This window comes from Scomber japonicus, chromosome 10 (assembly GCF_027409825.1).
Source record: "Scomber japonicus isolate fScoJap1 chromosome 10, fScoJap1.pri, whole genome shotgun sequence".
Taxonomy (NCBI): domain Eukaryota; kingdom Metazoa; phylum Chordata; class Actinopteri; order Scombriformes; family Scombridae; genus Scomber; species Scomber japonicus.
This window is the reverse complement of record NC_070587.1, coordinates 3,045,218-3,055,865: the sequence shown is the minus strand read 5'-3', so window position 1 is coordinate 3,055,865 and position 10,648 is coordinate 3,045,218. Positions and strand designations below refer to the sequence as shown.

The 10,648-nt window shown below is 37.6% G+C and overlaps 2 protein-coding genes across 2 annotated transcripts; both read left to right on the top strand.

The window, feature by feature from the left end:
* The first annotated feature begins 1,762 nt into the window (after positions 1-1,762).
* On the top strand, positions 1,763-2,782 carry LOC128366171 (uncharacterized). The gene is made up of 2 exons (XM_053326851.1): positions 1,763-1,815; positions 1,939-2,782. The coding sequence occupies exons 1-2, from the start codon at positions 1,763-1,765 to the stop codon at positions 2,780-2,782; spliced, it is 897 nt and encodes a 298-aa protein (XP_053182826.1).
* A 1,984-nt stretch (positions 2,783-4,766) lies between these two features.
* LOC128367088 (transmembrane protein 176B-like) lies at positions 4,767-10,158 on the top strand. Its single transcript, XM_053327888.1, has 7 exons — positions 4,767-4,858; positions 5,992-6,186; positions 6,608-6,724; positions 7,598-7,654; positions 8,481-8,723; positions 8,929-9,051; positions 9,668-10,158. Exons 2-7 carry the CDS (start codon positions 6,010-6,012, stop codon positions 9,731-9,733), a joined length of 783 nt encoding a protein of 260 aa, XP_053183863.1. The 5' UTR covers positions 4,767-4,858; positions 5,992-6,009; the 3' UTR covers positions 9,734-10,158.
* Positions 10,159-10,648: the final 490 nt, after the last annotated feature.

Genomic DNA, 10,648 nt, shown 5'->3' with positions numbered 1-10,648 from the left:
AATAGCACCCCACCCAGTCACAGAGATATGTTCAGCTATCGAGGGAAGCTGAGATTTGACTGTAACCATAACCAGTGACTGTGACAATAGCACGAGTGGGTACGCCCTTTGCTTTGGCTAAAAACATTTTACAGGGGACATTTTGACTTATCAAAGCAGGAAAAAGTACAAATGGTACTGATAACATTAATGATGGCTGTATTGCACTTAGGTCTACCATTTCCAGGACTCAGGGATTGTGTATGCTCCCTCACCGGCATGACTTACTGTTACAATTAATGGAACGGAGCCATTGTTAACATTATTGTTTATACTTGTGCTTTTCCTGCTTTTACAAACCAACTTCTGCTGTGAGAAAATGCCATGTTTGTGGCTATTGTGGCTGTGACTATGGCTAGTACTATTACAGTGGCCTATCACTGTTGGCTATAACATTAGCTTCAGTTTTGATGGTGACTGGTTACTTACAGAACATTAGGATTGTAACACTGCCCAAGACAGCATTGTTAAGCTACACATCCCTCGCAGGATTTGAAGATGGTGCTTCTATCAGATAAGACAGATATGTCACCAGTACACCTCAGGAATGTCAGGAACAGCTTCAGTAAAACAGCGCTCAGCTGACTCAGCCTATGTCAATTCACCCAGCACTTAATGTTGGGTTAGTTATTGTCATCCCAAGTTTGAACAGTGCTCCAATGCTTTCCAAGCATAGCAGACGTTGTGTTCAAGTGTTGCTGTTACCCATCGCTCATTAGTTAAACAACAGCTCTGAGTTTTGGAATAAAGTTGTATATCATGGATCTATCTAAAGATATCTAAGTTAAGTTCTTGTTACTGAGGTTTGGTACCGCCTTACCCATTTTTATTATTCTCGTAATCTTATGGAGACAATTTTGAAATCTATCAATGAATTACTACAATTTCTGATTTGGTTTATTGGGTCAGGTACATTGTTTGCCAACATACCTTGAAACCTATCTGACTGTAATTTTTGGCAAGTACTTTTCTCTATATTCATGCATATACTCCTGCTTTCAAACAAAATATGATACTCATCTCCCAGATGGATGTAGTAACAAAGGTTGCAGATAATCTGATTTCCATTCAGTCCAATTCTCACTTTCCATTTAAAATATATGCACATCAGTACATTTAGCCTATTTTATTGAAATTTCTGCAGTTCTGCCCTTTTTCCATTGGTGATTATGTTTTGTTTCATTGTGTTCCTTTGGCTGTTATTGCAAAGTTATGTCATAATTTTTATGCACGGGTGTGGCTGTATGCATTGGAGATCATTCCTGTTATACGTCAATAGCATATTTAAATAATCTAATCTAATCTAATCTGACCCAATTTCTTGTTCTAATAAGAGGACCCACCTTCTGAAACACACAAATGTCACAATCTGTCCAAACATGTTTGATTGTTCCGCATCAAGAACAATTGGTTTGACTCTTATCATGTGGTCCACACCTAGAAATTTTCAGATAATCAAGTAATATAAATTATGCATCTCTTGTGGAACTATACATTTCCCAACCATCGGAGTGGGTTGCTGTGAGATCTGTTTGGCTGTGAGGTACGGTAGGAAAAATTGGTACATTTTAGCTAACACTGTTAACTAAAACCTTCGAAGTGTATGTCTGTCTATTCTTGGATATTTAATTAGTCATTTATTCATGCATATCTTCACTGTCAGATTTTGTTTGATAAATACATTTTGCAAATCCTTTACTAGACTGCTCATATTTCTGCAAGAATGACGGCCGGTTACAAGAATCTGCTTTTTCACCAGGTTGTGCTTTCTGTCATGTAAGTATAATATGAGTATAGGTATAGTTTTGCAAGTAAAATACAAAGTACATCATTTTTAGGCTTCAACTTAGTGGCATTGGAGTTACTGTAACATGATAAAATCTTGCTCTGAATCAACAGTATTTTGTGCCATGGCAACGAATTTTTCAATGACAATGGAAACGTCATACTTCCGGGCTCCTACAACATTGCTTGGATGGCTAACGTTCAGGATTTCCGCACCCTCTCTCTCATCACCATTCCTGGCACCCATCACAGCATGGCCCGGTACGGAGGCCCGGTGGAGAAATGCCAGGCCTTGTCCCTGAGGGATCAGCTGAGGGCTGGCATTCGTTTCCTTGACCTCAAAGTGTTTGCACTCGGTGACACCCTCTACGTCATGCACGGGGTGATGTACCAGCGCAGCACTTTGAAGGAGGTCCTAGACACTGTCAGAGCCTTCCTGTCTGAGTTTAAGAGTGAGGCTGTGCTCATTAGAGTGAAACCTGAGTTTTTTGAGAAGGCAATGGTCAATGAAATGGTCCAGAGTCTGATTGCCAATGACCAACAAGTCTGGGTGAGCTCTGGAATGCCAAATATGGGTCAGGTTAGAGGGAAAATTGTCTTTTTGCAGAGAAGCACCTTCACACTTGGAATTCCCCTCCTACAAACAAATGGCAAAAGTATCAAAAAGGTTACCAACGTTAAAGATAAAGACAACACAATAATCGATCAATTGAACGCAGCCGTTGAAGCTAGTGGAGGTGATAATGAAGTCTTGACTTACACTAGCGGTACCGGCTTTGGTACTTTCTGGGGTATGTTTCTGACTCCAAAAAGAGTGGCTGAAAAGGTGAATCCATGGCTCAATCAATACCTGAGGCAATTTTACCCCAATCATCCCAGACCATGGCTTGGTGTCATTGCCATGGACTTCCCTGGCTTTGACCTCATTCAAACTATTATCGGTTTAAACGAGTATTGATACACACTGCCCACATGTGTTTAAGAGGTTCAGAGCTTAAACCTGATAAATTACTATAAATTGTTCCTATATTTTTCCCATCACATGTCACTGTACACACTCTGATGAAGCAGAAATGATCCAAAACTGATACTCTGTGTGATTTTGTCAGTTGTGTCGTAAACTGTGTAATCTTGGAATCAGCTATCATTTTCCATTCATAACATAAAAATAAAATTGATTTCACTCCCTGCTTATTACTGTTCTGCTTATTGATGTTGCATCTAAGTGACTTTGTATGTGATATAATAATGCTGCTTGAATATTTTACTTATGTAAAAGTCGCAATACAAAAAGGTAAAAATAGAAGTAAAAGTACCAAATTTAAAATCTTATTTCAGTAAAAGTGTGAAACTATATCAGTGTAAATGTACTTAAAGTACAGTAAGTAAAAGTACTCATTAAGCAGCTGAGTTGCTATAATATACAGTATACCAGATTATTAGATTATAATTGCTGTGTAAGAAGCATATTAATATTTTAGCTAGCTAGCTAAGAATGACCTTATTTTAACTACTGTATATGCTATTGGCTAGTTTAATCTATACCAACTGATCACAATGATTGCCATAATGAAGTTTAAAAAAAGGATATTTGTGTTATTACATACTTACATAAAAACTCCATAATCATTTTTTATGTAGTTGTAATCTGTTAGTTTCAGCAATAGATATTAATGTGAGCCACAGGAGCTGCAGCTGTTGTCTCTTTTACACCAAAACTAAGCATTACAGTGGGGACAAAACACAGATTTCCAAACTGTATTATTAGATGCTGTCACCTAAAAGCTTTCTATATCTATGTTTACATATATGTCAATCTTACAGTTGGATTCACGTTGTAATAAAAAAGAGAAGTTATCCAGCACATTAAAACCAACATTTTTATACACATTGTTTTATGACCTGCACATCACAGTTAAAAAGCCTTCAGTTCTTAACATGTCAGTCACTATATTAACTATGTAAGAGATGTTTAAGAGAAGTTTAGCTACAGTATGCAGTAAAGGCCTGATGATTTATTTTCCCACTAGAGAGGCCTCATAGGTAATTTTTTAGAACTGCTTAGAACAAATCAATATTTAATATTAGTTATAATAGTTGTAAAAGAAAAATATTACTGTAACATCACAGTAAGTTACTTGCTAATAATTGCAGTAAATGTACAGTATTATGCTGTAATGATATTATTGTATATTGTATTTATATGATATTGTATTATTCATTATAGTGTGTTTATACAGCAAGCCAGACACAACATTACTGTGGAAATACAGTATTTTAATGTAAAATTGAAATATGATACTGTCATTATTGTCTGAAATTAATTCACAGTTGATGGATTTATTGCAATTTATAAATATCAATAACAGTAGTATCCCTAAAAATCGATTAAATCTAATATACTGACTAGTTTCTTAGCTGTCTCTATTAACAATAATAGGTGTGATTTATATAACGCCTTTCACAAACCCAAGGACATTGCACAATAACCTCTTCTTTATTTTCCTTATGTGTTTAACTCACCATTTGCAGATTTACACCTGTAGCTCTCAGACCTCACAATTTAACTATCTTTAAGCAGAAAAGTTAATAAATCACTATAACAGAGATAGTAAAATTATCTTCACTTTTCCTGGCAGTGTGGGAAAGTCCATAATATATACCACATCCTTGAATCAACATTTTGATAAACATGTAATGAGATAAAATATACAGACAATATAAGCCTAATTGAACATTGTTACATTTTTACAATAATGAATGATGGAAACATATTGAGAAAATGAATGTAAAATCATTAGAAACAATTTTTGGAGGCTAATAAAAAATAATTCTTCCTCGCTACAGTCCTGAATGTCTTTGTTTTTAGCCTTCAAACTCACTTTAATCTGTATTGATCTGACTGGACAATAAAGGGTTAACGTCCACATGAGGAGGAGGTTCTTCCTGTAACAGGTTGGCTATACTCCCATTCTCTAAATAACAACTGCGTAACGCAATCAGGAAGTCTTTTCGCCTATTTAATCAGAGAAAAGTAAGTATATTTTCTATATTTGAATCAGTTTGTAAAGTAACCTATTAAAATTGTGGTCAATCCTTGTTATGTATATATTGTCCTGTCCTGCTTCTTCATAGTGAATGGTTGAATATTATATATATCAGAAGATAGCTGAACGTTTTAGCAACATATCAGGGTAGAAAACGTGTGCAGGTGGGTTTAAAACAATAAGAAACACAGTTTATACCGATGGTGGGCGGATTGATTTACATTCAGTATTGACAACACATAGTTTGATATTATGGGCCAAAATGACGCAGCGCTGTCTGGGAGCTACATATTAATCCAACTGTGATATTTTAAGGTGGAAACATCTCTAAAGTCAGTCCTGAGTTAAGATATGTGTGTCAAACTATAGTCTACAGTGTTTAAGTTAAGATTTCACGCCACCGGCGGCAGCACTGAACACAGCTGCAGAACAAGCAGCACTCAGGGTTGCCAGGTCAGAGATAATCCTGCAGAATTGGGCTAATTTGGCAATGATAGCAGTGCTGTTGGGTTTTAAAGCAGTGAATAAGGTTTGACCATAGACTGACCGAAAGAGGGTTTGACCAAAGCATGTTTTGAGTTTTGGTATTATGCTAGTGTTTATGGGATGGCTTTGATTGGTTATTTTGTCAGACCTGGCAACCCTGACAGCACTAGTGACTGTGAGTAAGGAAGAGGACTCTACATTTGACAACAGCTTAACATCAGATTTCCTCTCCCTGGTCATCTAACTCTAACTTGGCCTACTGAAACCTCAAATGCGGTTTTTCACGAAATAACTGTGGGTTTACTTACATTGAATGCACATTTAAAGCAGATCTTTTAATAGCTAGTATGAACAGGAGAAATGTTTACAGTGAGGAAAACCTCTTTCACTGTTCATATTAGCTCCTCTTGACTGTTTAAACAGAATTGTTTACCTGCAAATCACTTCCACATTCACCAGAATATCCATTTCACACTGCTGTGGCTGCAAAATGGAGAAAGTTTATATGTGAAACAGTCGATTAGGGAGAGAGTTAGACTTTTCAGATTGGTGAAATATGACACAATCCTGTACTTTACAATTTGTCGAAATCAGGAACAAATTTCAAGTTTGTATACTCTCTCTTCTCTTTCAGTCTCCAGGAGCGAGCAGGATGTCTGTGGGCATGACCAAGACGGATGGGGTCACTATATTGACTTTGACCTCCGACCCCAATAGTGCTTGTCCACCTTTATGCCAAATCTTCAAGGCCCTTTGCTACAGCCCCGTATGCTGCTCTGTGTCTCAGCAGCTGAGGAGGGTGCAGAAAACTTCTCAGTCAGTACTGGGGGTGAGTTACCATCTACTGTGTTTCAACTTTAAAGTTAACATCTGCAGTTTCCTTTCTCCTTTGAATTCTGATTTGATCTTTGAGTAAGATGTGGTTTAGTGGAATCATTGCTGTTACTCCAAATTTATTGCACTGCACATTAAAGCTGCACATCATTTTCTCAATCACATCATATGTTTGTTTCTGCTATCAATATCTAAGAACTGTGCTGAGGAGAGTTTTTCCATTACACTGTCTCAGCTCAGCATGGTAGCTGTACCTGTCTTAGAGCTTCAGCTTCTATGTTTATGTAGGAAAATTAAATTTAAACCCTCAAGAGAACGTGGTCTAACATAACTTTATGGTTGACACCCATGTGTGACACCTGATAACTGCAGTTACATTGACGTTTGTTCTTCATACGGTGTGTCTTCCTTTACAGGCTCTGCACATTATGGTTGGCTTGCTCAACATTGGCCTTGGATTAGTCCTCTTGGGCGGTCACGGTGGCCCTTGGTGGATGATGGATAGCATGTTTCCTTTTTGGCTTGGAAGCCTGGTAAGCAACTTAATGCTGGATATCTTCCCACCAAAATATGTTCTTAAGTGGCATAAAATCCAACAAAGGCACGAGAACAATTACAACTTAATTGGAGCTGTTCAGTTGATTCCAAAGGGGACACAACTATCGGCTTTCTTGAATGGGACACACTCTGATCTCACTCTGAAATGTTAAATGTCATGAAATTCATAAAAGTCACAGACAGGATCATTGAGTAGGTTGGACATTGTTTCCACTCTCATTTAAGAGATGTTAACATTCACCACAGCTTCTGTCCTACCTGCTGCTGTTTTATTATGAGTTGGTAGAGACTCAGTGCCTTACCACTTTTGCCTCCTCACACCCTGCCTGTACTCCATTATAGCAGGTTTTCAGAGAATGAATTTAAATGCTCATAGTGATAGTGACTTTTAGCACATATTTATGGAAATAGCTTGCTTGGATGGCTCAAAATTGTGTAAAGACATTCACGGTTCCCTGATAAAAACACAATAAAAAAATAGGGTCAGATTAGCAAATGTTATCAAACACATGCAAACACCCCAGACTCTGCCAGATGTTCCCCAGCAGACCCTCACAATGCGTTTAGGTTTGCCAGGTCTGACCGGCATCCTCCCCCACCATCGTAGCCAAGTCACCACCAGGTGATGATCAGTTGACAGCTCCGCCCCTCTCTTCACCCGAGTGTCCAAGACATGCGGCCGCAAGTCCGATGACACGACTAAACCCAAGCATTCTTGTCATTGACTTCTTTTTCTCTTTGTTCTCAGTTTAAACTCAGTTGTTTTGTCTCACTTAAATTATAATTTATGGTTTGTGTGAAATTATGGAGGTTAAAGAAATTATTTCTCTTTTTTCTCTTTTTTGTAGTTCATACTTTTTGGCATCACGTGCATTTTGTCTGAGAAGTTTCCCAGTCGATGTCTGGTGAGTATTCCAAGTTTATAACATCCTGACATTATATTAAAATGACTTCATTTATTTTCTTTTTTTAATTTCAAGACAAATAGCATGAATATATATGGCCTAAGGCTGTCAAACGATTAATTTTTTTCATCGAGATTAATCGCAGAATTTCCATAGTTAATCGTGTTTAATCGCATTTTGAATTGCATGTTTAAAATCCTGTTATTTTACATTTGAAGGCAGTTTTAAGCCCATAATGTAAAGCATTTCTTACCAGAGTGTCTTAACTGGGAATCAATCACGGCTCTGCTGCGACTCCCACACTCCAAAATGGTCCTTTGGTGGAGCTGAGGCTGGCTTGGCTGCACCTGGGTGTTTAGCGTGGAGGTGCTAACTCCAACTCCACGTACTCCGGTGGTAGTTAAACTCCGTTTGACACAGGTTGCATTTTACTTTTGACTTGTCAACTGAAGCGTCTGGAAGTTTTTAAAGTTAAACAAGCCGTTCAAAAGTCCAGTAGCTCTCTTACTTTCCATCAGCGCGGTAGGTTTACTGCAGGAGGCCACTTCAAAGCATAGCACTACAGCTAGAGGAACCGTCTACGGGTGAGTAGAAGGGACAAAAAGGCTTGCAATATTAAAACGCGTTATGGATTGCATTAATCTAATCGCGATTAACGTGTTAACGCTGACAGCCCTAATATGCCCATATTGTTTCACATGATTGCTGTATATATTTCCATTGGACAGGACAGAATACAGATTAAACATCCTGCCCCAAATGTTCTTGATTGTAATTTGTGATGTTAATTTCCTGGTCTGATTTTGTTTTTGTTTTCTTCCTTTAGGTCATCATCAACGTGATTCTGAATCTGGCAGGAGTTTGTTTTGCCATTACAGGCATTGTAATGTACTCCATCACTATGCTAGAAAGTGATTGGGATTTGTGGGGGATGTGCGACGATGACCGTTATAACCGTTATAACCGTTATGACTACGGGTATGGCCGTTATGGAAGGACGACGGCAAGTCCATCTCCAGAGAAGCTGATCATGAAGGAGAAATGCTTGGAGGCAAAAGCACTGATTCTTGTAAGTGTGGAAAAGTCATCTCAGCAGTCAAAATGTGACCGAAGTGATGAGAAGAAAAATGAAAGGCTTTTATTATCTCACAGGACTTAAAACATATCACTCCTTAAAATGAGATTAGACAGAAACGTATCAATGTAAGAACAAATTCTCCGATTGTATTGAAGTCTAAATAAAACAGAAAACGTTGCTTTTTGTGTCCCATCAGATGCTTAATAGAAGCTTGAATGCTGTGCTGATCGTCATGTCGACTCTGGAGCTCTGCCTCGTCATCAGCTCTGTTGTCATGGGGATCAAAGCCCTGAAGAGCAGTCAGAAGGGAGAAAACAAGGTAGAGTATGCAAAGTTTTACATTTTATTGTTAAATCTGTTTGCCCAGAAATAGGACAGAGTATTAGTGTTACTGAGGGATAATAAAGGACTGTATAAATTGCTGTTTGGCTGATTCTGATCTCTAGCTTCGCCCCAGGTGTGTCCGTCAAAACACAGATGCTGACAACTCTTCTTTAGTTTGACTGTTTAATTAAGCTCAAGCAACAGTACAGAGCATGGGCATAGCTTTGTGTGAGTGGTTCTGTCCAGAAAAAGAAATAAAAATATTGTCTGACCCACATTACATATACAAAATATATTGACATAATGCACCTTTAATAATTGTAATAAACACACCTTTCTGCATATTATATGCAGTGTAGCTAATTAGCATAAACAGTGCACTTTCTAACTTATTACAGGAAAATACGTAGCTACACATCCTAGCTAATCAATTAACAACCACATGTTTTCATGTTAGCAAGCAGCTCTAAGCTAGGTGGCTATAATTAACAATTTATGAAAACAAATGATAGTGAACTAGCAACATAAATAATATGACTTACAGGTCTCACGGATGCACACACACAATTACCAATTGAACCAATTAACCAATGTTCTTTATTCTCTTTTAGAGCACTGATGAACCAGAACACTACAAACCACTTCTGGAGGAGGTCACCACTTACCCTGTAGTCTAAATGAACATCTGTAAGACTGTGTATTTACACCACTGACTGTAAACACAATCAGCCATAAGGTCAGGGGTATGTTTTCCATCAGGGGTTGCTTAAAAATATTTGCACTTATATTTTTGATTATAATCTATACTAGATTGTATGTGCTGCTTTCCATATTATCCTCTGCTTTTTTAAACTGTTCCTATTGATTATGAATTTCTGTGCCATGTGCCTTATAGTCAGTATGTGTGCAGGTGACATGAAGGTACCTGCATGTTTAATGTGGTATTGTATTTCTACATATGAAACCTTAAAGGGAAATTTAATCAGTATAATGACTAGTTGTGGTCTTTAATCACAAATTATCTCAATGGTTATAAAGAAATGCTGTCATGTGATGTGAAAAATTGAATTAAAGCCACTCTTTGCAAACTAGTGTCAATCCAGCTGATGTGAATGTCATTTTATCTGTACCAGTATGAATACACTGTACTTTTTGATTGAGTTTTACCTTTTTTGGTATCAATCTGAGAACCTGTATCAGAGGAAGACGTTTTAATCATGTTATCACACAGAAAGTATTCTGGCCAGGAAATATACCAGTTTATAAATCCCCCTAATGTGTCATTTGTCAGGTCAGTTATGTTGAGTTCAGTATAGGTCACTGTTTCTTCAGTTGACCTCAGTGTGATTTAAAGGGTCCTAGTTTTGAAATAGTTTGGTACTTGACACATATCGAGCCTGGTTGGACTTGATCATCAGGTAATGAAACGCTGTGGCTCCTGCTTATTTACAGTTTTGCCACATCTGAACTGTTAGTCTGTTAATCTGGAGTACATTTGATTAAACTTCATTTAACTTCACAACTCAAATGAAAGCATAATTCAGTCTGTGTGAGTATTAAAACATTATTTATATTACCTGGTTTCAAACTCA

Excerpts from the sequence above, each read along its gene's own strand:
- LOC128366171 (XM_053326851.1), top strand. The coding sequence starts at position 1,763 with ATGACGGCCGGTTACAAGAATCTGCTTTTTCACCAGGTTGTGCTTTCT. Across the intron at positions 1,816-1,938 it reads CAGGTTGTGCTTTCTGTCAT|TATTTTGTGCCATGGCAACG; the intron begins GTAAGTATAATA and ends CTGAATCAACAG.
- LOC128367088 (XM_053327888.1), top strand. The coding sequence starts at position 6,010 with ATGTCTGTGGGCATGACCAAGACGGATGGGGTCACTATATTGACTTTG. Across the intron at positions 6,725-7,597 it reads CTTTTTGGCTTGGAAGCCTG|TTCATACTTTTTGGCATCAC; the intron begins GTAAGCAACTTA and ends TCTTTTTTGTAG. Across the intron at positions 8,724-8,928 it reads AGGCAAAAGCACTGATTCTT|ATGCTTAATAGAAGCTTGAA; the intron begins GTAAGTGTGGAA and ends GTGTCCCATCAG.